This window comes from Molossus molossus, unplaced genomic scaffold (assembly GCF_014108415.1).
Source record: "Molossus molossus isolate mMolMol1 unplaced genomic scaffold, mMolMol1.p scaffold_m16_p_4, whole genome shotgun sequence".
Classification (NCBI taxonomy): domain Eukaryota; kingdom Metazoa; phylum Chordata; class Mammalia; order Chiroptera; family Molossidae; genus Molossus; species Molossus molossus.
In genome coordinates this window covers 68,482,363-68,507,776 of record NW_023425377.1, presented here as the reverse complement: position 1 = coordinate 68,507,776, position 25,414 = coordinate 68,482,363, and the positions used below count along the sequence as shown (strand labels likewise).

Here is a 25,414-nt window from a genome sequence, read left to right as displayed (position 1 = left end):
GATCCCGCCACAGACCCTGCCACTCACGCCCCTCTCCACCCAGCCATGGAGGCCATCAAGAAGAAGATGCAGATGCTAAAACTGGACAAGGAGAATGCCATCGACCGAGCTGAGCAGGCTGAGTCAGATAAGAAAGCTGCTGAGGAGAAGTGCAAGCAGGTGAGGGGTCGGACGCTGGGCCGCACCAGGCTGCCCAGTGCCCTCTCTGAGCTGGCGAAGCTCTGGGCCAAGGGTGGCGTTCTCAGAATCTTTGGTACCTGGAGGTTAGGAAGGGGACAGGGGGTGATGCTCCAGCCAAGACTGAGGGGATCATTGTCTTCCCTGGAGGGGTCCCTAGGCTGGAAGAGAGGGGTGACAGGACCCACCCAACAAGGCCAGCGGGAGCCAAGTGAATAAGAAGGGGCATTTGTGTGTGCTGGATACATGTGTGCAAACATAAGAGTGTGTGTAGGTGTGTCAGCGTGAGTGTATCAGTGTGGGTGTATGTGTATTGGATGGAGTGGCTGGGGAAGTGTGTGTGTGTGTAAGTGTATTTGTGTGTGAGCATTTCTGTGTGTACACATGTACATGTGTGTTTGTGTTTCGGCTGGAGAGAGTGTGGAGGAATGAGTGGTTGTGAACACGAGTGTGTGTAGAGAGGTATGAGCGTGTGGCTGTTGGAAAGTGGGTGTGAAGAATGCAGCTGTGTTTGTAAGTCTGTATGTGTGAATGGTGGCATCAGTGTGGGGTTGTGTGCATGGGCGAGAGGCTGGCTGTGTGTGTGTTTTTGCAAAAGGTGGCATGACTAATGGAATGTGCGAGTATCACGGTGAGTGTGTGTGTCGAGGTGACTGTGTTGGGGTTGGCCTGTGTGTGCTTGCTGGGATTACTCTTTCTGTTAGTGTGTGTGTGTGTGTGTGCCTGTTGAAGTGAGGGTGGCAATGCAAAGCTGTGTGTGTGTGTTGGGGGGTGACCCTGTGCCCGTGTGACTGTGAGCCTGTGGGTCCACATTGATGGCTGCCCTGGGAGGGTGGCCACGTGTGGGTGTGTGGTGGGCCTGGCTGTGACTGGCGGCAGGGGCGGCTGGGTGAGGCAAAGGATGACTAAGAAGGTCAGGCATGGAATCCAAGTGTCCGGAGGTCAATTTCCCCATCTGTGGCTGGGAAGGCGGAGTAGAGATTTGAGACTTGCCATGAGGCTTTGCTTACCTGGGGTGCCCCTTGCTGTCCCTGCTGTGAACCTGGCAGGGCTGCCTGTGGCAGGCAGAGGCCCTGGACCCAAACTTTGGGGACAAGAGTCCCAGGAGGCTCCTGGAATAAGGGTACATCAGGGAGCGAATGGAGGAGCAATGGCAAAGGTCTGGGCTGGGCAGTCCCAGGGCCATGGCTGGGGGTGGAACAGAAATCAGTCGTAGAGGTCTAGGTAGCCAGAGCAGCCATGGGAGGTAGGAAGGGAGCCCTGCCTCACACAGAGCTCATCCACATCCCCAGGGTCAATTGCCAAGCCCTCAGGAGCACCAGGGTCTCAACTAAGCCCCAAGAACTTCCCAGGACAGTAACACCAAGTGCCCAACCCTACCCAGCACAGGCTCTGAGCTCAGAGCGGCCCTGTTCACAGCTGGTCACTCAGCACCCCGGAGCAAATGCCTTTACTTCTCTGTGCCTTGGTGGCCTCATGTGTGAAATAGGGAAGTAACAGAGGTACTTCCCTTGCAACCATGAAAGGATTAGAGGTATGCAGGGAGATCCCTTGTCATCGCACCTGGCACAAAGTAAGAGCTCAATAAATGCAGGGTTGTTTCCTGCCCCTCCCTACTTCCTGGGGCTGTGACACATCTGCATGGGTCAGCTCCACATCAGCCTTCCGTGCCACAAATGCTCCTCCTCCCTCCCTGTGCCCTCCTTGACAAACACTGCTGGCCCTGAGCTGCCTGCTTCCATCTATTATTCAGCCTTCACCATGAGAAGATTAGCAGAGAAAAGCAACTCGAAGACTCTAATTTTCACTAAGGTGTGAGTGACTGATATAGTGTCTTCTACCAAGGCAGACACATGTTCAAAAGGGAAGGCTTCTCAAAGCCTCCAGGCAGCTGTGTGGCCAAGGAGGCAGGGATAGGTTTTCTGGCCTTCAGCTGGACTTTCATTCTGTTTGTTTGTTTATTTTACCCACAAAGCCTCCCACTAGGGTGGACTTGTGCTCAAATCCAGGCCGGATCATCTAGTTTTGTGACTTAGGGCACATTGCTGCCCCTCTCTGAGCCCTCAGTGTTCTCATCTGAGAAATGGGGCAAATGATGCTTCCAGTGGCTGGGAATGAAACCTAAGACCCCCGAGGTCAAAAGCAAAAGCCAGAGCCCTATGGGGCCAATGGCCATCCTACCTGGAACAGAAGCTGGAGGTGACAAGGAACTCAACTTACCCAGAGTGCCTTATGCTTCAGAGGAGGCCAGAGAGCATGGGTCTTTGGATCAGCTTGACCCTCAGAAACCCTACAGCAAAGTCCCATTTCATGCCCCTCTAACCCCCCCACCCCCATCTATTAAGTGTGGGAATGGGACCAAGAGGCCCAGCCTGCCTGCTTCCTGCCCGCTCCTCTCCCAGGGCAGTGACATCCGCCACAACTAGCCTTTGACCTTATATCCTGCCTCAGCCCTGCCCGTGGTCCTCATTTATAGGGACGAAGGCGTATAGTCCATGGCCCTTCCAGCTGTTTTACAGGCAGGAATACTGAGGCCCAGAGAAGGAAGTGACTTTTCTGAGACCTCCCAGAGCCAGGGCAAGGCTCCACCCACCCAGCAAGGTGCCACCCACCACCACATGCTTTATGTGTGGAATTCAGAGGGAAAGGAACCAATTCATGTCGGTCTTATTTATTTTTCATACCAACTCCAACCATTAAAGGGTTTGGGGTTGTGTCATTGATTCATTCTGAGAACTTCCTCTGGGGTTCCGTGGTGATTGCCCAGCCTCATGCTGGGGTGCAGAGTGACCTTAGCCCCAGGCCTGTCTCCCAGGGAGAAATGGGGGACAAGCTGGGGGAGATGGAGCCAAATGTAGAGGGACACCCCTTGCCTCTAGGGTTAGGGCTAGGTCAGGGAGGGACAGGCACTGGAGGGTCCAAGGGGATGACAAGGGCTCTGCCCAGAATAGCCGAGCAAACTGCCCAGGAGCGGGGGCTTTGGTGCTGGGTATGAAAGGTCAGTGGGAGGAGGGTGTGCTGGTCAGTGGGCAAAGTATAGCCTAATGGTCAAGTGAACCAGCTTGGAGTCATTCTGACAAGAGTTCAAATCCCCTATCTGTATGGCCTGGGCAAGTCCCTTCTTCATTTGGGGGTCTCAGTTTACCCTTCTATAATATGGGCCTTCAGTAACAGGCCTGGCATATTCTAAATGCTTCTTAGCCCCCTGCCCACTCTATCCATATCCCCATCCATTATCCAAATTTTGCTGGAAAAGGTCACCAAAACCCAATCATCTTTGTAGCTGGATGGAGAACTCAGAGACTACCCTGCCAAGGCTTCCATTTTGCCGAAGAGGAAACCAAGGTTAGGAAAGGGGACAGGGGTCATACAGCTGGGGTTTGGAGTCAGGCTTCTGAACTCCTTGCCTGGAGGTTAAGGTCAGGCCCCACAGACCCTGATTTACGGCTGAGCTTCTGCTACCCTCCCCCTAATCCTCTAATGGTCCAGAGGTGGGGAACCTTTTTACTACCATGAGCCATTTGAATATTTATAACATCATTCTCAGGTCATACAAAATTATAAACTTAAAAATTAGCCTGATTGCCCTGGCCAGTTTGGCTCAGCGGCTGGAGCGTCAGCCCATAGACTAGAGAGACCTGGGTTCGGTTTCCACTAACCTCACCTCAGTTGCAGTTTGTCCCTGAACCCTGTTGGGGTCATGTGGGTGGCAGCCAGTCCATGTGTCTCTCTCGAATCAATGTTTTTCTCTCTCCCCCTCCCACTCTATCTGAAGATAGATGCAAAAATGTCCCGGGTGAGGATTTAAAAAAAAAAAATTAGCCTGCTTGCCCAGTCAGTGTGGCTCAGTGGTTGGGCGTCAGCCCATGCACCAAGAGGTCACCGGTTCAATTCCCAGTCAGGGCACATGCCCAGGTTGTGGGCCCGATCCCCAGTGGGGGGCATGCAGGAGGCAGCCAATCGATGTTCTCTCTCATCATTTGATGTTTCTATCTGTCTCTCCCTCTCCCTTCCTCTTTCTCTAAAATCAATAAAGAAAAAAAAATTTTTTTTAATTAGCCTGCTATATTTGGTCAGGCTAATTTGGTGAGGCATGTGATGTTAGCTGGTGTTGATTTTGTGGACTTTATGTAGCTCACGAGCTAGATGTTCCCCACTCCTGCTTCTAACCCCTTCACCATTTCCCAGCTCAGTGTGAGATATTCAGAGGCCCCAGGATGGGAGGCTAGGTGATATAACCTTAGGACAGGGGCCTTTTTAAGAATTTGCCTTGTTAAGGATTTGTGTGTGTGTGTGTGTGTGTGTGTGTGCGCGCGCGCGCACACACACACACACTTTGCACATCTGAAGGATGCATATGTAACCCAGATCAGATTTCCAGCTTGATCTAAACGCTGCAGGAACAGCAGCTTTTAACATACTCTCTTAAGGAAGAAAGAGAAGGAAGGAAGAGAGGAATGCAGGAAAGCAGGCCTGGCATGAGGACCTGTTAATAGAAGTGGGTTCAATTCCTGTGCTGTGTGGCCTGGAAAAAGTTACTCCACTACTTTGGGCTTCCTGCTGTGAAGAGGAAGCAGGAGGATAAAGTGGGGGCCCGAGAGCTGCTGGAAGCATGGACAAGATCAGGAGTCAAACTACCGAAGACATAAGTCTGATCAAGGCATGAGTTGCCCTGGCTGGTTTGACTCAGCGGTTGGAGCGTCGGCCTGTGGACCAGAGAGTCCCGGGTTTGGTTCCTGCTAGGGGCACATACCAAAAAAATAAATAAAATAAAACTTTAAAAAAAAGCATGAGTTGGACTAACCACCCCAGCCCAGAATTAGAGGCAGGAGGAGGTAACAACCTGGGGGTTTTCCTGAGAAGTTTTCCTGAGCTGAGGCTTGACTGATGTGCTGGGAGGCAACAGAGATGGAGAGGTGAAGGAGTGTGCGGTTTGTAACCCCTAAACCTAGGCTTCTCAAACTGGGGATGCAGGGATGAGGCCAGAAATCTCATGATAAACAAAGATGACTCAAAATTTGGGAAATGGAAGGAACATTTTTATTAAAATGAACACAAGCCAAATGTGCAAGAATTTATAAGATTTAACCTGAGCCTCAGAAGACAGTGGTCTTTGAAGGGTAGCTCTTTGCTAGCCAAGCCCCCAAAGTCCAGGTGTGGGGGGCATCTGAGCCCTGCAATCTTTCAGGGTATTTTTGTGAGACAGTGTGCAAACCACTCTTGGGCAATGGGGAGCCATGACAGGTTCTAAGCAGGGGAAAGATAAACATAAAGGTTCTCTGGCTTGGAGTGGTGTTACAGAACTAAAGGTGGATCAGCTGGAGGTAGGGAGTATCCAGGCCTAGAGTATGAGACTTCCCCTGTCAGTTTAACCTAGATTAGGGGGAGGCTGCACCCCTGAAATTGGGATGCAAAACTGAATGTTTCTGGGAAACATGTCAGGACTCAAGTTTCTCCAAAGCTGTACTTGATTCCCCATTGCGGGACCCTCATAAAGATAAGTACAGCTGGTCCCAGGACAAGAAAAGGATGTGAAAATCATATTTACAGGGAGCATTTACTGAGTGTTGCATGGTATAGTTATCCCGTTTTACAGATGAGGAAACAGGCCCAGAGACAGAGAGGATTCCTGTGAATGTGAGGGAAGTCCTAGCGCCACGGGGACGTGGTCCCCAGCTTGACCCGTTCCTCACTCTGTCCCCAGGTGGAGGAGGAGCTGACGCATCTCCAGAAGAAATTGAAGGGGACGGAGGACGAGCTGGACAAGTATTCAGAGAACCTGAAGGACGCACAAGAGAAGCTGGAGCTGACGGAGAAAAAGGCCTCGGACGTACGTGCGCAGGAATGCGGCGGCCGCGGCGGGGCCGGGCAGGAGCCTGGGGCAGAGAGGGAGGAAGAGGAGGAGAAGGAGGTGGAGGCGGTGCCTCCCTGCGCTTTCTCCAAATAAGTCCCGAAAAAGGGCATTTTCCAGCAGCTGCGGCCAGCGGTGCCGACGTCAGGCCCTCCCCCAGCGGTGCTGACGTCGGCGGCCGGGCCGGGTGACCTCATCGCCCCGACGGCGGCCGGGCCAGGGGCGGGGAGGGGCGGGGAGGGGCGGGGGCGTCACCAGCGCAGGCAAAGGCTCGGGGGCTGGGGCGCGGCTGCTGCAGCTTTCGCCGAAGCCAAGTGTCGCCAAGCCGAGCGCCCGCTGCGTGCGCCCCCGCGCCTCCTTGCCATGGCCGGCCTCAACTCCCTGGAGGCGGTGAAACGCAAGATCCAGGCGCTGCAGCAGCAGGCGGACGAGGCGGAGGACCGCGCGCAGGGCCTGCAGCGGGAGCTGGACGGCGAGCGCGAGCGGCGCGAGAAAGTGAGAGCCGCTCCCAGATCCCCGCCCCGGCCCCGCGTCCCCCATCCCTGGCCCGGCGTACCCCCGGGTCCCGAGCTCCCCTGCTAATCCCGCGCGCCCTCCTTTCTTCCCTTCTCCCGGCGCCTCTCGCTTCCCGCGCTCCCGCCTGCCCGCCACCGCAGCCGCTGTCCACCCCCCAACCCTCCTCAACCAGCCCTCGCGCCCCCAGCCTCCGCTGCTCCCGATCGCGGACCCACAAACGCCCACCACTCCCACCCCACCCCCTGCCTGGGGTTGGTGAGACCCCTGCCTCCCCGCCCTCCTCCTTCCCGGGCCTGGGACTGAAGAGGGAGCGCCGCAGCCGGGTTGGGTTGGGAGGGGCCGTCCTAGCGGGAAATGGGGGTGGGGGTGGGGGGATGTGGCCGAGGGCTTGTGCGACCCCGGAGTGGGTTAGGGGCACCAAGCAGCCATCCGGCTCCGGCCGGCGCCGGGATCCGGAGGGGGCGGGGGGACCCGCGGCTCCACCTAGGAGCGGGAAGTGAGAGTGGAAAGAGCTTCTATTGTCTGGGGTTGGACTGGGGTCGGGGAAGGTTGCGTCGCACTCTCGCCTCTTCTGAGGCTTCCCGGCTCCCGCCGAACTTCCCAGCTGTTCCCAGAGGCGCGGTGGCGACGTGTCTGCTTCTGGCAATGGGCGGAAGTTCAGCCCTGAGCAGTCGGCTTTTCGCTCCCCAGCTGGTTCCTGCTGGAACCAGGGCTGCGGAGGGGACCTTGCCTTCCTCCAGAGGGCCCTCGGAATGTTAGCAAGGGGCGATCGGTCTGTTACCTCTGCTGCGTGTCGCGGGGCCTAAGGCAGATAAGGGGGCTGAATAAGGAGAGGGGGTTTTTGCCCTCTCCATCCTCTGACTGTCCCTCGGGATGGGACAGACTGTGGCAACCCCTGGGGCTGGTGAGAGATCTGGATTCTAATTCCATCTCCTACCAGTAGGTACTTAACCCCTAGGAGAGAGTCGTCGTCTCCCCCACCCCCGCCTATAAAATAGGGGTGATAATAATGACAACTTCCTAGGGTAGTTGGGATGGTCCCAGGAGTAAAACTTCCCAGCGTGCATCTGGCACATGGTAGGTGCTCCATTCCTGTGTTTTTTCCTCCTCTCCCTCTATCCCCAGAAGAGCTCACAGTCTAATAGGGGTAAGGGGGACAGAGGTTCAGTTATGGGAGCATGACAGGGAAGAGGCCATCCAGTGGAGCTTCAAAATGGAGATTGAGCAGGAAATTCTGTCCCAGAATTTTCTGGGACAGGACACCTGGTTGTGGAAAGACTCAAAGGCAAAAAAGTTGGGGGAGAGGGTGGAAGCCAAGGGACCCTGAAAGCTGGAATGTTGTGACTCAGGGTGGGGACTCCAGAAGTGGAGAAGATGCCCGGGAAGGTTGAATTGCCATAAGTATCGAGCCCCAGACTGCTTTAGGGTTGGCCCGAGTTGCAGCCTTTAATCCTGTAAGCCTACAACAGTAGCTGGTTTGGCTTCTTTCGCACACGGAACCAGCGTAATCCTCCCTCTGATCTCATCCCAAATCCTTTCACTGGAGGACAATTACTTCTGCTTAAAAATGGCCCTCAGCCGAGAGCCAAGACAGGAGTGGGACGTCCATTTGGGAGGAGAGATGTTTTTGGAAAGTTGCAGACATCTTATAAAGTTCACTTTTCAAAGCACACTTGGTCAGGAGGGGGAAAGCCTGAAGAAGTTTCCTGGGCAAAGGAATGGGGCCCCAGAGCGGGGGGGAAAAAACTCTTTCTTAGTTGCCTGTAGAGAAAGCCAAGAGCCGGCGTGTGGCAGACTTCTGGGGCTGACTCCAACAGCTGGTTTCATTTAGATTATTGTGTGATTAACCGACATCTTCCTGTTCCTTGGCCACATGTATCTAGCAAGCCTCTTTTACCTTATAAGGGAAATCCTTTGTAGAGTGTAGAAGCTTTGATTGCAGGAAGGGGTGGAGCCCCAGATGACTAGCAGTGACTAGCAGTTTTTCAAAAATACATATATATGTATGCATCCATACAGATGAATGCATCTCAGAAATCTTTAGATTCTAGATAGTTGAAAATGTGCCCAAAGCCTGGTTGTCAGGATTCAGAATCCCCAATATAAGGAGCCACTCACTTTTTTCTTAGAGACAACTCCTAAATCAAGCTCCCCTGTATGATTTTAAAAATCAATTCCTTAACTGCTAACAGGTATAGGATTTCTTGTTGGGGTAACGAAAGTGTTCTGGAATTAGATAGTGATGTTAATGGCACAATTTTGTGAATGTACTTAAAAAACAGTGGGGGAGCCTGGCCGGTAGAGCTCAGTGGTTGAGCATCCACCCATGCACCAAGAGAGGTCCCCACCAGTTCGATTCCAGGTCACAGCACATGCCCAGGTGGTGGGCTCAATCCCCAGTGGGGGGCTCTCTCATAGATGTTTCTATCTCTCCCTCTCTCTCTAAAATCAATAAAGAAAAGAGGAAAAAAAAACAGTGGGGGATGGGATTCAATTTGTGCTCAGTTGCTAAAGGAGTTAAGATTCATGTAATTTAAGAAGAATAAAAGGCACTCATTGGAAGGAGTGGGTGACATTTCTTAAAAGAGTTCATCAGTGGTTTTTAATGGATTCGCAGAGGAAGCTGCCATCAGAAACACCTGTGGGAGCTTCCCCTCCATCTGCTGCTAGAACTTGGGCGCTGAGAAAAGTTGCCTGATTCTTTGTGTTTTGCAGCAGCTCTGGCCTAATTCCATTACTCCATAGTTTTGCTGTTCGAAAGGAGCAAGGAAGGGAGTGGTTTCTCACTCATTTTTACATCCTACCTCAACTCAGATTTACTTTTCTTGATATGAAGATGCCAGTGTGGCTTTACCTGGACCTTCATGTATTCTTTTGGTTGAGCCCCGTTTTCTCCTACTCTCAATATCCCTTCCTGAGTATGGCTGGCCTAGATGCCCAGGACTTCGAGGTTCAGGGTGCAGGTTCAGCAAGGAAAGAGCCCTGGACTAGAGCACAAAAGGCCATTCCTTACCAGTTCTGTTGCACTGACCAGAACTACTTCACTTCACTGGGCCTCTCTGTTTTCCTGTCTGTAAAATGGGTGAGATATGGGAGGATTAAATGAGGTGAAATCATGGCCATAAGAGCTGCCCTTCAGGGGAACTTAACCACAAGCCAGTACAACACCTCACCCTTCAGTGACAGTCCCCAGAGCAGTGTGAAGTAACAAGGCAGGAGGGATACGATAGGAAGGCTCAGAGCTGTGAAGCAACCAGCCCAAGCCAGGTGGCTACAAACTGGCAAAGGGAGCCAACACTTTTTGGTCCTGGAGTTCTTGCTTTTATGCACACCCTACCACATTACCTTGTAGGGGAAAACACCTTGAAAAGTCAGTAACACTATTCAGACATCTTTTCCATACCTGTAATCAAGATTTCTTTCCTTCAAATTTTGTCCTGTAATTTCTTGGCCAGACTTAGTTGAGGATGGTGTTCCATCTGGGCTGCCTTCTTCCCCGGAGTGTATGGCCAGGATTTAACTGAGAGCTCCATATTCTTGCATATATCTTGCCGTTGAGGTGACTGGGAGCAGACCTGATTATGTGACGGGATGAGCCAGGTCCCTGGTGGCCTTGTTCCCTAAGAATCCCATGCACAGAGGGGCCAGCACTGTCCTCTCACAATATACAGTATACTTGGTTTCTTCCATATTGACTTGACTACCCACCCTATACTGGGACACACCTCATCGTTGAGGGGCATGTGTTCCCTCATGTTTTCAGGGGAGATCATACAGAAAGTACATTCTCCGGAAAAGAGTGTGAATTCCTTACTGCCTGGATTCCTGGGTGGGCTCTGGTGGGGGATCGGGTTAGCTGAGGAAAGGCCACTGTGAGGGGGCTTCCCCGCTGCTGGCCTGTTACCTCCTCACCTGGCTGCACCTCTGACCTCCCCAGGCTGAAGGGGATGTGGCAGCTCTCAATCGACGCATCCAGCTCGTTGAGGAGGAGTTGGATAGGGCTCAAGAACGACTGGCCACGGCCCTGCAGAAGCTAGAGGAAGCAGAAAAGGCTGCCGATGAGAGCGAGAGGTAAGGATGCTTTGAACCTGGTGGCTTCTGGGAAACAGATCTGAATGGGTGGCTGACCTCATAGAACTGGGGTGAGAGTAAGAACAATCACATGACATGAACATGCACACATACAGTGTGTGACAGTGTCTTGAAAACCTTCACACTGTGTATAGAGGTGTTTGTCATTGTGATGACGGAAAAACTCCCATCAGGCAGAGGAAAGGGGAAATAAAAAGGCAGATAAGCCCTGGCCGGTTTGGCTCAGCGGTTGGACCGTCCGCTTGCGGTCCGGAGAGACCCGGGTTCGGTTCCCGCTAAGGGCATGTACCTCGGTTGCAGTTGTTCCCGGCCCTGGTTGGTCGTGCGGGTGGCAGCCACTCGATGTGTCCCTTTCACATCGATGTTTCCCTCTCTCTCTCTTCCTCTCTCTCCCTCCCACTCTGTCTGTACAAGAAATGGAAAAGTGTCCTCGAATGAGGATTAAAAAAAAAAAAAAAAAAGGGCAGATAAAACTGCAAGTATTACTGCAATGGTGATCAGTTTGCAGAATCTGAAAACCACTGTGTATCTCATCCAAGTTCTCAAGACATCAATTTCCAAGGTGATGTGAGAAGGGGGCAGGTAAAAACTTGGAACAGGCCATGCGTAGATGATTGTTAACAATGCTGTTGGGCAGGCTTTGGGCTACTGGACGGCTACACAACATGTCAGGGACATGCACAAACTTGCAACTGACTGCTTCTGTGGCATGAGCACTGCATTTGGCCTCCAGCAGGGTGCTCCATCTTCTGGAGCATGACAGTTTTCTGGCACAATTACCTCGGATTGTGATTCACAGAAGCAGCCATCTCTGTGTGGTGTAAATGTGTTCCTTGGGTGGCAACGGTGTGGGTGAGGCCAGTGGTCATTGCAGTCTACCACACGATCCTACCAGAATGACTCCAAAGGAGTTGTTCCTGATTGAGCTGCTGTGACCATAAACCAGAGATTAAGGACCAACTGGGGAATCTTGAAGATCAACTCTGGGAGTTGCCCAAGCAGGACATTTCTCCCCATGCAGAGGAATACCCATGCTGAGGGTAGAGACCCCAGGGCAGATTCTGCTTCAGTCACTTAGAGTTGATGAGGAGGCAGCCATGGAGGTGTGAAGGATCCTGTCTCAAGGTGCTCATGGCTGGGTCTGGGGCTTGGGTTAGCTGCTTCCGTGTGCACCATCAAGCCAGCCTGGCTGGATGTCTCATTTTCGAGATGTCCGCAGGGCAAACCCAGAAAGCCTGGGATTGCTCCTCACTTCTGTCATGTCACCAGAAGCCTTTGGTGACACTGGTGTTGGAAACTGATGTTTTTTGGTAAAGGGCGTTTTATATTTAGGAGCTGGAGAATCTAGGTTCAGGTCCTGATGCTACTTGCTACGTGGCCTAGGGCAGGTCACTTTGATCTCTTCAGGACTGCAGAGGGCTTTCCAAGCTTGCTCACATGCTAATCTTGAGGCCTCTACAGGTGTGCAGGGTGTTGTGACAGCTGTGAATGGTAGTGTCAGCCCAAGTGGAAGTATTTATGAGACAGCAGAAGTATGTGCTCCTCTGCTCTGGGTGGGCACTATACACATTGCTACGTTACCCTAGGTCAGCCTCTTTGGAGGTGCTGATCTTACCTGGATCACTCCAAGCAGTGTGGGCCAGTGTCAGCTTATTTCACGGTCAGCCAAGTGAATTATGGGAGACTTCCAGCTGTCTTTAGGAGGTATCCACTGCAGGCTCTCCTCGCCCCACATCTTGTTGGTACCCGGGTCTTACCTTGGCTTACCACTGCAATCCATTCATCATTCTGGTTTCCACTCACTCATGGTTTTGAAACCTTCAAGTGCCCAGCCTATGGTCCCACCACCCTGGCCTTCTGCTGTGTTTTGACGTTTCTCTGGAGCTTTCATGTGCAGCTTGCTCACTGAAGAATACCTTTCCCCTCCTCATTCACTTGTGGACTCTCTTCTGGAAAGCCTTCTGTGATATCCACACCCCCACCCCACCCCTACTGCAGCAGAATCCATCTTTCCTGTAGCCAAGCTGGCCCAGACCTCTAATCACATTATAGTAACAGTTGGAGTACAGGTGCACCCTGTTGCCAGTTAGAGGTGATTTAGGATGGGGACACAGCCCAGCCAGTGTGGCTCAGTGGTTGAACATCAACCCATGCACTGAGAGGGCCCTAGTTCGATTCCCAGTGGGTGCACATGCCTGGGTTGTAGGCTCGAGTCCCAGTAGGGGGAGTGTGGGAGGTGGCCCATCAGTGTTTCTCTTTCATTGATGTTTCCATCTATCTCTCCCTCTCCCTTTTTTCTCTAAAAATCAAATAAAAACTTGAAAAGAAAATAGAATGGAAACACAGACTCCGAGCCAGACCACTAGGTTTGAGTCCGAGCTCTGCACTTGGTAGCTATATAACCTTGAGCAAATTACTTTGCCTCTCTGTGCCTTGGTTTCTTCTGTGAAATGGGGACAATGTACCTGCTACATCATGGGGCAGTTTTGAAGTTTAAGGCACTTAGAGCAGTGCCCAGCATTCCGTAAAGGTGAAAGGTGCATGTGAGCAGCTCTACAATTTTCTCTTTGGAGTCTGGTTTTTAGCAGATGTCTGAGAAGTGCTTAGATGAGTAGGTGCGTGGAGGTGTGTGATGAGGCGGTACTGTGTGTATGGTGGTAATGACGAGATTGCTTCTTGCAGAGGAATGAAGGTGATAGAAAACCGGGCCATGAAAGATGAGGAGAAGATGGAGATCCAGGAGCTGCAGCTCAAAGAGGCCAAGCACATTGCAGAGGAAGCTGACCGCAAATACGAGGAGGTGAGTGGGGCTGGCAGATGGCGGCAGCAGCAGGAAGTGGGGAAGAAATGCATGTGTGATAGGGAGACCCTGGGGCCACCCAAAGGAAGCTCTCGGTTAGGTCAGCTGTCCATCTGTATCCACATCTGTTTTTCCAGAAACACCACTTGGCTGGAAACTATCTTCCACAATGCCGAAAGGTCCTGGGGAATTGTGTGGTGCTTGGTCTGACTTGTTGGGGAAACCAGCTGACCAGTTCACTCTTTGTCCTGCAGCTGCATATTTTAGCACAGTTTGGCTAAAATTGGGAATTGTGGTCCACAGTCATGGGTTTTTATACAGTAAAAGCCTGCCTCCATGGTCTCAGCTCTTCCTTCCCCTCCTGTCGGTCTCACTCTTGGGAGTCAAGGGAGGGACTTTTGATGTTCTGCAGGAGTTAAAGAGGCAGAACAAAGCCTCATCTTGGCAGATAGTCTGGGTGTGCCCTCGCTGTCTGCACTGGGAGGGCATCATACTAGATGTGGCTGTTGGGGGTCAGTCTCCGACAATCCTTTCTGTCTCTGCAGGTAGCTCGTAAGTTGGTCATCCTGGAGGGTGAGCTGGAGAGGGCAGAGGAGCGTGCCGATGTGTCTGAACTGTAAGTGGCAGAGCAGCAGAGTGAAGCCCAGCTGAGCTTTTGGGTTGGAGCTGGAGGGAGTTGGTTGACACCAACCAGGGCCTCTGGTCAAGTGGTTGGGCCTCTGGGACTCTTGGCTTCTGTTGCTGATAAAGAGAGGTGGCAACTGTTTGTACTTGCTGCCCACGTTGTGACTCTTCCCACAAAGGTATTAGGAAGTAGGAGTGAGACAGCTGGTAGCAGATAGCCCAGAAGTCTCATTCTCCTAGAGAGGGTATCTCAGTAGGTGTGCTTTCTTTTTTTAAATTTTTTTTTTTTTTTAATCCTCACCTGAGGACACTTTTCCACTTTTTTATTCAGATAGAACAGAAGGGAGAGAGAGGAAGAAAGAGAGAGAGAAACATCGACGTGAAAGGGACACATCGCGCTGTCACCCACGCGACCCAACCAGGGCTGGGGACCAACTGCAACCGAAGTACATGCCCTTAGCAGGAACCGAACCCGGGCCTCTCTGGACCGCAGGCTGACGCTCTAACCACTGAGCCAAACCGGCCAGGGCTAGGCGTGCTTTCTTAACAGAAAGCTGACCTATAGAAGGCAGCGTTCCCCCCACCCCCATCCCAGTGTTTAAATGCTTTGCTTCTGAAGTCATTATTTGGCCAAGACACATTCTGAGGCGGGGGGGGGGGGAGGGGGGAGAGAAACTTGACCAGAATCCTGAAATCTCCAATAAACAGAAATCCCTTCCCCTGGGCCCTCCGGCTCCACAGAGCATCCCGCAGCACTGAGGGGTCTGGTTTTGCAAATCCATTCTGGGCTTGCTTCTTGAGTGTCCAGTGTAAATCCTGTTTGCTGTTTCCCAGCCTCCTGCTCTCCATCTCATTCTTACACCTTCCAGAGCCAGCCTCATCAATCATAGATTCCACAAGTCCCTGTTGACTCAGCCTTGGCAGGAGCCCAGGAGCACTGTACAAACCTTCCAAACACTCCTCAGCCTGCCTGCCGCGCCTTCACCTGGCACGATAGGGTTTTGATAAATACACAGTGGCTCCAGCTCAGAAAGGGCCATTAACCTTTTCCCCACATTCCCTGTGGGGGCTCCAGGCAGTGTGGATTCCTCCTTCAGAAAACTGCTTTAAAGGGAATTGCCTGCTGTAAGGGGGAATGAAACACAAAAATCCTTTGTCTTTGTGTAGAAAATGTGGTGACCTGGAAGAAGAACTCAAGAATGTCACTAACAACCTGAAGTCGCTGGAGGCTGCCTCTGAAAAGGTTGGTGGTTGGCTTTAGTTGGAGGGTGACTGGCTGGACTTTCTTCTTTTTCTTCCCCCAAGGTACACAGACACATGACAGGGTGTCAGGGATTGGACCTGTGTTTGCTAACAGCAGCTTTAGTGCCCAGCAGCTGGGTTTTTTCCCCACAGAAGGAGGTGTCTGGTGGCTGGATTTCCCTCTTCCATGGGGTGTTAGCACCATCTTCTATCTCCACTTCTTATGAGGGTTGAGATAGAATGTGAGATTGATGCCTAGTCAGGCTCCTTACAGGGAGATCTGAGCATAACCCTGTAAATACAGAGACCCACTCTCACTTTAATCCCTTGGTTCTTACAGAAAACCTTCTTGAAGATTGAGCAGCAGATATCAGAGATGAAATTGGGCTTTTTAGGTTGAAACAGTACCCAGAGTGGTCACTACAGGATAGAATCACACTAGGAACAATGTGTAGTCTTCCTTGGCTCACGCTGCTGAATTCCCTGTCCTCATCGCTTCCCCACCCTTTCTCCTCCTACTATCCTCCATCAGCGTTGCACTTCAGTGTCACAAACATTCCATGTTCTCGCATCACCTCCAGTTCTTTGAACCTGCTTTCCATTCAGCCAGGAGCGACCTTTTTCTCTTTGCTTGATAACCTCCTATTCATCCTTTCGGCCTCTGCTTAAGCAGTACTTCTGAGAAGCCTGCCCCGACTGCTCATTTAGGTTAGGCTCTTTTTGGCTTCTTGGCCCCACCTACATGTTTTCCTATCATGATGGTTAATTTCATTTATCATAATTACTCAATTAATTGCATGCCTTCCTTACTGGACTGTAAACTTTAAGGATGGGGTCCATATCTGACTTGTTTAGAGCTATATCGTTAATCCAAGCCTTGTGCTTGGCATATATTTGATATGAGGATATTTGGGGAATGAATACAGTTCAGGTGTGCATGACAATTGCCCAAGGCCACTGGGATAGATGTTACAGTGACACTATGGCCTCTGCTTCTGTGAGGGCTGCGTCTAGTGGAAGAGATTGACAAGATAACAAGGTGCTTTGGGACGTCAACAGAGGGACCCGGGGAAATGGGGAAAGGTGTCATGAGGAGATGATCTTAAAAGCTACAGAGCATGATGGTGGCCAGGAGCTCAAATTCCAGAGTAAAGTTCCAGTCATGGCTTGGTCACTTGATGGGATTGAGGCTATCTAGCAACATAGCAAGCAGTTAATATTAATCTGAGTTGAACCTTGAAAGACACATGATTTCTGCCCTGGCTGTTTTGGCTCAGTGGTTAGAGTGTCAGCCCATGGACCAAAGGGTCTCCAGTTTGATTCCCGGTCAAGGACATGTACCTGGGTTGCAGGTTCGATCCCCAGCCCTGGTCGGGGTCGTGTAGGAGGCAGCCAATCAATGTGTCTCTCGCTCTCTCCCCCCATCCCCTCTCTTCCAGTCTATCAAAAATCAATGAAAAATATCCTCGAGTGAGGATTAACCAAAAAAAAACAAAAAAAAAACGACGCGTGGTGTTAATGAGGAAAGGAACATTCTATCCCAGGGGACCCTGTCATAGACAGGGCTGGGAGACCAGAGAGTACACAAAATCTGTTGAGAAAGTAGACGGCACCCTGGGGGAGTTGGTGGAAAATGGGGTTGGAAATACAGGGCCTTGAATAGCCACTCAATCATTGGCTCTATATTCATCACACTTTTATCTCAGGTTATCAGCTCAGTACCATCCAGAGGGGTCTCCCACAGATTCCTTTTTTTAAAAGCAGGATTTTGGTTTCTCCCACAGTATTCTGAAAAGGAGGATAAGTATGAAGAAGAAATTAAACTTCTGTCTGACAAACTGAAAGAGGTGAGTGATCATGCCCAGCTGGCCAAGTTTCTCCTGGCGCTGGTCTTGAAGCAATCAGAGTGACTCCTGTCTTTTTCTTTAGGCTGAGACCCGTGCTGAATTTGCAGAGAGAACAGTTGCAAAACTGGAAAAGACAATCGATGACCTGGAAGGTATGAAATTACCATCTAATGATGTTTGCTCTGTCTCTCCCTACCTGACACATCCAAAGAGAGTTGGGGGAAGTCTGTGCAGGGTCTGAGTTGGGCTGTGTTGAATTTAAGATAGTAAATTGCAGAGTGATGTCATATCTGGAAGTCTGGAGCACTGGAAGCAGATAGTGCAAATGAAATTTGCAAATGAAAGTCACTTTTTGAGAAATAAAATATCTCTGGTTAATTAGCTCCATATGTGAGTACAAAGACCCAAATATAGCTGATTTTTTTTAATGTCTTTAGAATTTTCTTCCATTTCCTCATTTCTGAGAGATGCCTTGCATTTTTACAGAAGTTCTCTCCCAGAGTGCTCAGAGCTTATCACTACATGAGAAAATGGAAATCTAGAGAAAGTAGAGACTAAATAAAGACTCCAGTCTGCAAGCCTGGTGCCCACAGATCCCAGAATTTCTTGTAGAGTTCCTACTTTTAAAAAAAAATTCTGTCCTGTGTTCTTTATGAAATAATTTGGGAATTTCAGGCAGAATCTCCTAAGTTGCAAAACTCATTCCACAGACCATGTGTCCTCTGAACCAGGTGACATCATTGAAAGTCAGAAACAACCTGGGGCACGAGACTGGTGACCCGTGTATTTCTGGTCACCACTCTTCTAAAGTTTCATTATGACTCATCCCCTGCAGATCCTCAAACTACTTGGAAATCACTCTGTCGATCTTTTGTTTTCTTGTTTGTTTTCCATAGGGCACAACTTCCTCCTAGTTCATGCTTTGTTTTCTCACTTTTTTTTTTCTTCCTTTCATTGTTCATCTGTGGCACACCATTCCGACCCTCGTGTTCTGTCCTCTGTACCTCTTCTTCTGAACTCTCTCCCTGGGGACATCCACCTTCTAGACGAACTATACGCCCAGAAGCTCAAGTACAAGGCTATCAGCGAGGAGCTGGACCATGCTCTAAATGACATGACCTCTCTCTGAGAGGCAGCAGGGTGCTGCCCTCTGTGCTAGTGATACTGAAGTCTGCCTTCTCACTCTGGTGCCTACGCTCTCATTTTCTGCCTCCTGGTTTGATTCTTCGAGCCACCTTCTGCTGTGTCGGTGACTATGTGACCGAAATAAAGACAGACGGTCTTCGTCTTCACACCCTCTTATTTTCATTTTCTCCACTTGCCACTTTGAGCCATAATGGCTGTGATGCCCTTGACCGTGGCTGCAACAGAAAGTGGGTGGTTCAAGTGGGCTCATTTTAGAAAGAAAATTATGCCCATGTGATTTTTTTTTCTCGATGACATGAAAACAAAACCCAATTTGGCACAAGCTCTCAGACTCGGGGTTAGTTCATTGGTTCTGCATGCTAGTAGCTGTTTTTCCTTAAACAGACATTGTTTTGAGTGGATCTTCATCCACCCTTTTAAGCAGCTTCATAGAGTCAGCGGAACTTGCAGAAACCAGCAGGCCTGGGTCTAAAATGAGGCTAACCTTGAATGAGGTTTGCTCTACAACTCAAACAGTGGCAACGGCATTTTGGTCTCTTTACTCCTTCTTGCTTTTGTTTCTCTGTTATACCCCGAGAATGGTGCCTGGGGTTCCCTATGTTTTCATTGTTCAGGGGATGTCTATCCGACTCCCTGCCCTCGGAAGAAGTTCACCTACGAAGCTCATTTCTGTACCTTGCCCTTAGAAAACTACCCTACAAAGAATTAAAGAGCATCCCGTTAGCAGGGGGAAAGAATGAAAGCTGCTGGAATGCCAAAGAAAGGAAGCGAGGGGATCCTTTCCTGAGTCCCAGACAAAGTTGCCTGAGATGCTAACATCTGCCTCCCCTCATACTGAGTTAACTAGAACAGGAACTTTGCTTTGGTTGAAGAAGAACTCCTAAAGTTAGCCTGTGGTTAAAAGGTCATGTTTATAGTGACCACAAGTTCATAAAATTTTCCAAGAGAGTCCAAATTTCAAAGTCTATTCAGCCCTCCCTTGCCATCTACCCTCACCCCCTCAGGTTGTCCCAGTAACTGACATGTTGATGTCCAAGGCACATCTTCCAGACTGTCCCTCAAACCTAATAGTGGCAAGAAAATCTCCAGTCCTCAATTTAGGATCCCTGTAGCTTGTTATTCCTCATCCTGTTTGATTCAGGTGGGAAACTGTCTAATTTTTCTTTTTTTTCTTTCTTTTTTTTTTTTTTACCTTTATTGATTTTAGAGAGAGAGGAAGTGAGAGGGAGAGAGAGAGAGAAACATGGATGAGAGAGAACATCGACTGGACGCCTCCTGCATGCCCCTCACTGGGGATCGGGCCCTCAGTCTGGGGATGTGTCCTGACCGGAAATCAAACAGACGACCTCCTGGTGCATGGGTCAGCGCTCAACCACTGAGCCACACCGGCCGAACCGATTTTTCTTTATATTCACTGCTCCAAAATACATCTCCCCTAAATGACCTACACCCTTCCACTCCCCAGCATCTTCCTGTTTCTAACTGCCATCCAGCAGGAACTTCTGCATAAACCACACCCCTCACACATTGCCATACATCCACCCTTGGAAAGGTTACAGACTGTGGAGGTGGGTGTATTCTGTTTGCTCTCTCTGTGTATTTGTTCCTGGGATTTTTCCAGACATATGTGTAGCCTCCACCCTTCAAGACAGCCCTGCCTCTCCATTCATTCTGCCCAATTAAGCACATAAGTGCAACTTTTATTGACAGGGGTTGGGGCTTTGGAGATCTACTACCTGTTGATAGTCTATGGGCCTGTCATGATTCTCAAGGGCAATGAACACTTTCAGGGGAAGTTATTTTATCTCAGTTCTAATAAGAAAGTAGTTTCCAGAAATCCAGTGGCAAGATGAAGTGAGGTCAGGATTTGTAGTTGGGATATCTGGGTCTGGATTCTAGCTCTACCACATTAGCTATGTGACTTTGAACAAGCTACTTAGCTTTTCTGCAAAATAAAGGTGGTATCTTAGTTAGTGTGAGGATTAAATGAGGTAATGGAGAAATTAGCTCACACAGTAGTCAGCATCCAGTTTTCATGTGTCCTTTCAGACTGGATAGGCCTGGGTCACTGTTCTCTCTCTGATGGCATCCTCTGAGATCATCAGAGTGGCTTGGTTTTTTAGGTGCCTCGTCAAATGAAAAGTTCCGTAGTTGTATTTGAAAGGCTGCCATCTTGTGTACTTTTTTCTTTCTGAAAATTTCCAAGATGATCCTGTCACATTTTATGAGACATTTTGCTTCCCTTCAGTATTTTAATGAGTCTTAGCCTAGTCCCTTATCAGCTATCACTCATGGCAAACCAGTTCTCCCTCCTGTTCTGCCATGCATAACTCTAAATGGCATCTTACTTTTTAAAAATAAATTGTTTCATCAGCTCAATCACTTAATAACATACCAGTAGTCTGGCTTAAATTTCAATCATGTTGCATTTCCCTGGGTTTGGCTACATTGCTATGGACACATAGACACAATACCACAATTATGTGTGGAATTTCAATAGTCATTCACAGAAACTCCAAAAGAAAGATGGGTTACAGGGTTATATTTTTCTCCTAAATGCTCAAGGACTAATTAACTGGCTCTGGGGGGAAGACTAAAATCTTATATTTGTATAGCACTTCATAAGTTCTGAAACATTTCTCATAATAATCCCCATACCACACAGTGGTATTGTTATCCCCATTTGACAGATGGGGAAACGGAGACCTAGAATGGTTAAATGACTTACATCAGTGGCACAACTGAGATTTAAATCCAGGTGTTCTAACTTTAGGATTGTCAGGTATAGCAGATTAAAATATCGGACACCCAGTTAAATTTGAATTTCAGCTAGGCAATGAACACTTTTTTGGCAAATATATATCTCATGCAACATTTGGGATATACTTATACTAAAAAATTTGTTTACCTGAAATTCAAATTTAACTGAGCACCCTGTATATCCTGCAATATGATCTGACTCCTAGATTTGGTACTTGATCTCTATTATTCTGTGGTGTTCTATTATAATTAAAATTCAGAGTACTTTCTCTACCATGACTTCTGCTCTGGCAGTATGGATTTTAGGGGAACCCCCCCCCTTTAACAAAGATGCGTATTAATTTCTTTTTTTCCCACTCTTAATCCTTACCAGAAAAACTTGCCCAGGCCAAAGAAGAGAACGTGGGCTTACATCAGACACTGGATCAGACACTAAATGAACTTAACTGTATATAGCCAAAACAGAAGAGTCTTGTTCCAACAGAAGCTCCAGACCTCCATGTCTTTCTCTTCTCTTGTAAGAAGTTTCTTTTGTTACGGCATCTGCGCAAATTATGAATGTGACCAAATATTTTGTATCAGAGAAGCTTTGAGCATCAGTTAAATCTAATTCCTTCTCTCTTTTTTTTTTTTTCCCAAATGGCACCAGATTTTTTAGCTCTATTTTTATCCTTAAATTGCATTTATTTCTAAGTTAGGCAGGGTGTTTCCTATTGAATATTAATCTCTTAAGACTGAGGGCATTTGGTTTCTGGGAGATTACACAACCCCACACTTTAAAAGTACAGACTGTAATATCTAGTCACTGGTCAATTTAAAAGAATAGAACCTCAGGGCCACCGTTGGACACACTTCAGGAGGCCAGGAAAATGGGTGGGCATTTTCCATCCAGAGCAAAAAAGGTGGGGGAAAGAGGCTATTGTGGTAAGTCATAAACCACAGATAGATTAACCTAAACATTCTGGCTCTTTTCCACACTCTACCATGCAGAGCAAATATCCTCTGAGCAGTCAGCATGAGAATACTTGGGAAATAGTCATAACATTTACTCTGATATGAGGCCATTCACTCAGCAGGAATGACTATGGTAGAATTCAGTTCTGTTCAGGAAGTCATATCAAAAAGACTAAAAGCCTTCAATAATTGAACAAGAGTGTTTTTCTATTAATTATTGGGCAGAAAGGTCCTCTCTGGCAGTAGAGATAAAGTAACTGGCCTCATATCATCTGTGTACTTTAGGGAATGGTAAATTGAAGATATACTTATTTAGGACTGTAATTCCTTTGTCAGGGCCAAGTTTATAAAAGGCCAGGAAACTCCTGATTCAACTGGATATGGAGTATTTTATAGAGAAAGCTGCACATTTTGGCTTTGTTATATTTTTGCTTTCTTGGTTAACATCTCAGCTGAAACATTCCATATTCCCCAGTAGTGAGGGGAGCAACTCAAGTTTACAGTTCTGACTAAAACTCACCCTGCTTCTAGCTTATCTGACTCGTCTGCCCTTCACTCCTATTTATTACGCATCACACTACCCAGGAGATACACTAGCAAATTGTGCAATTTAATAAAACCTACACTTTTCATTTAGATTCTTGCAACTGTATCATATGTAATAGTATCACTTTTTCTACATTTTGGTCAAATAAATTTTTACATAAACTATAATTTGTGTGAATATTAGAATGTGTGGGGACATATAAGGCATTTTGGTTTAATGAATATTAACAGGATGGAGAGATAACTGTGCCATGAACTTTGCAAATTTTATTTATTAGCTTTATACCATGACTTCGTGATTTAAGGATTATGATTTCTTTAGTACAGTGAGAACACTTTGCCTCAGTAACTCAAAAGCTCCTGTCTTGTTATCCCCCAAACCTGAGCCAGGCTGTGAAGAATGAGTAGGACATTAATAGATGAAGTAGGAGCAGGAAAGATGGTCCCCGTTGCTTTAGTTAGGAAAGCACAGGCCTGTCTGGGAAAGGTTTTCTATATATTGCATATATAAAGAAAAGAAATGGGGAAAACTGGAAGGTAGGCTGGTCCACCTTGATGAGAGCCTAAACATAATTTGGTCAGGAGTGAAGAGCCACTGACATCAGGAAAATCCACTTAGCATTCATTTTCAGGAAGGATTAAATTGGGGATACACTAGAGGCAGGAAGACCAGTCAGAAAGATGTTTCAATTAATCCAGGGTAGTACTTGCCATGGAATGAGAAGGAAGAAGTGATCTGAAGGAAGTAATCTTAAGATTTAGCTGACTGGATATCAGGGAACTTAAGAAAGTGTCAAAGATGACTGCAGTTTAACTACCTGAATTGCCTTGGTATTTGCTTCAAACTCTAATCTTGAAGAAGGGGCTAGGGAATCAAAAAGAGAAATGAAAGCCTTAAAAATATTGATGCAGTATGCAAATAATGTTTTGTTACCAAGTACAATTGAACATTTCCTGCTATTCAACATTTAGCTGACACTGGGCTCGATTAGATGGTAGATGAGAATGTCAATAAAATATAATCCCCTCCTCTAAATGCCCTACCACTACTAGTTGACATTCCTTCTTCATCTCTCCCACTTCCTTGGGCTGTAGTCTAACTTCAGGATACTGTTTTAGTCATCCTTGTGCCTCAACACTGAACACAAGTGTTCAGTGTTTATTAAACTGAACTGTCACAGCTCTGGGGAGTTCCCAGTCCCAAAAAGTGTGGTGGCATACAGGGTAAGGTTAGGCCTACGTTGTGAGGACTTTATCCTGCCCATAGACCATGGGCGGATATTGGGTAAATGTTTTAGAATGAGCACACTGCAGGATGGAATCTGGATTAGAGGATGATCAGGGAATCAACAGAAGATATGATCTGAGGGGCAATGGAAATGAGCAAGATTCAAGAGCTACTTAGAACATCTTTGAAAACCAGGATGCGCGGAATAAAAGAAAAGTCTCAAAGACAACTTACATTTCAGCTAGAAGGAAACTGAGGACAAGCTAGTGTGAGTAGGTGATGAGGTCAGCTGCGGACATGCTGAATTTGAAGGATCTTTGACAAATCCAAAGGCAGATGCTGAGAAAGCAGTTGGACATGGAGAGATGGCTGGGCACTGGATTCTCTAAGAAGTGAGAATCACCCATGTGGAGAGATACTAGAAGCCACAGATGAGTGAGTGAGATCACCCAGACAGTGTGGACAGAGAACCATGAGGCATATAGAAATCTAGGGGACAAGTAGAACCCCCCCTAAAGACTGCAAGGGAATCTGACAGGCAGCACCCAGAGAATGGAAGCTGTAGGTAGTAGGTGAAGAAACAGGTAAATAAAATGGGGAAAGTGCCAAGAAAAGAATTCCCAGAATCTGTGGTCAATAGCATCAAGTACCATGGGGACTGAAGCCTACGATGTGATCTACAGCTCTCTGGTTGATTCTTTTCCTAAACAAGACAAACAGAAAAGGCTGACGTGCAAGGGAGGAGAGCCGAAGTCATCTCCTGAAAGATCCAGAAGATGCTGGGCCAGGCTCTGATGCCCCAGAGTGGCACAAAGCCTTTAGGCCATGCAGGGAATGTGGCCCATCTCTGAGAAGCAGGAAACCCTAGTGCTCAAGTCTTGGCCTCTGAAGCTTTTGAGTCTAAATTCAAAACCCAACTTCCTCCTTTGGGGCCTGGGAAAGTCAGCCTCTCTGGCCTTAGTTTTCTCACCATAAAACATGGTTAAACAGTAATAACTATCTCAGTGGGATGAAGTGGGGATTAAACATTTTAAATACTTTTGTATAACTTTCCACCATTGGTGGGCACAGAACCAACGTTCCTAAATAATTAAATTTAACTCTCACTATCCTAACCCACTGAGCAAGCTCTGAGCTCCGAAGGGCTGACGAGGTTGGGGCGGGACAAGCTCCAGAGTAAAAACTGGAGGCAGTGTGTCCTGGACAACCTCTAATTAGGTCCCTGGGCGCTCAGGTGAAGTCTTAGGTATCTTTAAATAGGTTCTCGCTTCCACGGTGATGATCCCCCTACTTTCCTCTTCGGATTCCCCTGGCCTGACGCGGAGGCCTCCAGACAACACGCCTGGCCAAAGCCACCACGCCTTCCCACACTCGCCCCGGCCTCTACTAAGCCTGCGCGGGCCGAGAAGGCGGGAGCCAGAGATCCCCATGCGCGTGCGCCCTCTGCCGGCACCTAACGGTTTCTCCGGCGCGCGTGCGCTAGCTCCCCAGGCCCCGCCCCGGGCTGCGGGGGCGCGGAGCCGTTGGCGCCGCTCCCAGCACCCCTCCTCCCCTCGGGGGACAAGGCGGAGCCTCCCTAGTGTCCGTGGAAGAAAGCGGGGATATGGACGCCACGCCCCTTGTCCTGGTCT

The 25,414-nt window shown here is 48.8% G+C and overlaps 2 protein-coding genes across 2 annotated transcripts; both read left to right on the top strand.

Annotated features, from left to right (window-relative positions):
- On the top strand, positions 1-6,124 carry LOC118643826 (tropomyosin alpha-1 chain-like). Its single transcript, XM_036282196.1, has 2 exons — positions 1-159; positions 5,882-6,124. Exons 1-2 carry the CDS (start codon positions 46-48, stop codon positions 6,122-6,124), a joined length of 357 nt encoding a protein of 118 aa, XP_036138089.1. The 5' UTR covers positions 1-45.
- A 231-nt stretch (positions 6,125-6,355) lies between these two features.
- On the top strand, positions 6,356-21,689 carry TPM4 (tropomyosin 4). Its single transcript, XM_036240893.1, has 8 exons — positions 6,356-6,523; positions 10,482-10,615; positions 13,319-13,436; positions 13,982-14,052; positions 15,228-15,303; positions 17,087-17,149; positions 17,232-17,301; positions 21,429-21,689. The coding sequence occupies exons 1-8, from the start codon at positions 6,392-6,394 to the stop codon at positions 21,509-21,511; spliced, it is 747 nt and encodes a 248-aa protein (XP_036096786.1). The 5' UTR covers positions 6,356-6,391; the 3' UTR covers positions 21,512-21,689.
- Positions 21,690-25,414: the final 3,725 nt, after the last annotated feature.

Excerpts from the sequence above, each read along its gene's own strand:
- LOC118643826 (XM_036282196.1), top strand. The coding sequence starts at position 46 with ATGGAGGCCATCAAGAAGAAGATGCAGATGCTAAAACTGGACAAGGAG. Across the intron at positions 160-5,881 it reads CTGAGGAGAAGTGCAAGCAG|GTGGAGGAGGAGCTGACGCA; the intron begins GTGAGGGGTCGG and ends CTCTGTCCCCAG.
- TPM4 (XM_036240893.1), top strand. The coding sequence starts at position 6,392 with ATGGCCGGCCTCAACTCCCTGGAGGCGGTGAAACGCAAGATCCAGGCG. Across the intron at positions 17,150-17,231 it reads TGTCTGACAAACTGAAAGAG|GCTGAGACCCGTGCTGAATT; the intron begins GTGAGTGATCAT and ends CTTTTTCTTTAG. Across the intron at positions 17,302-21,428 it reads GACAATCGATGACCTGGAAG|AAAAACTTGCCCAGGCCAAA; the intron begins GTATGAAATTAC and ends AATCCTTACCAG.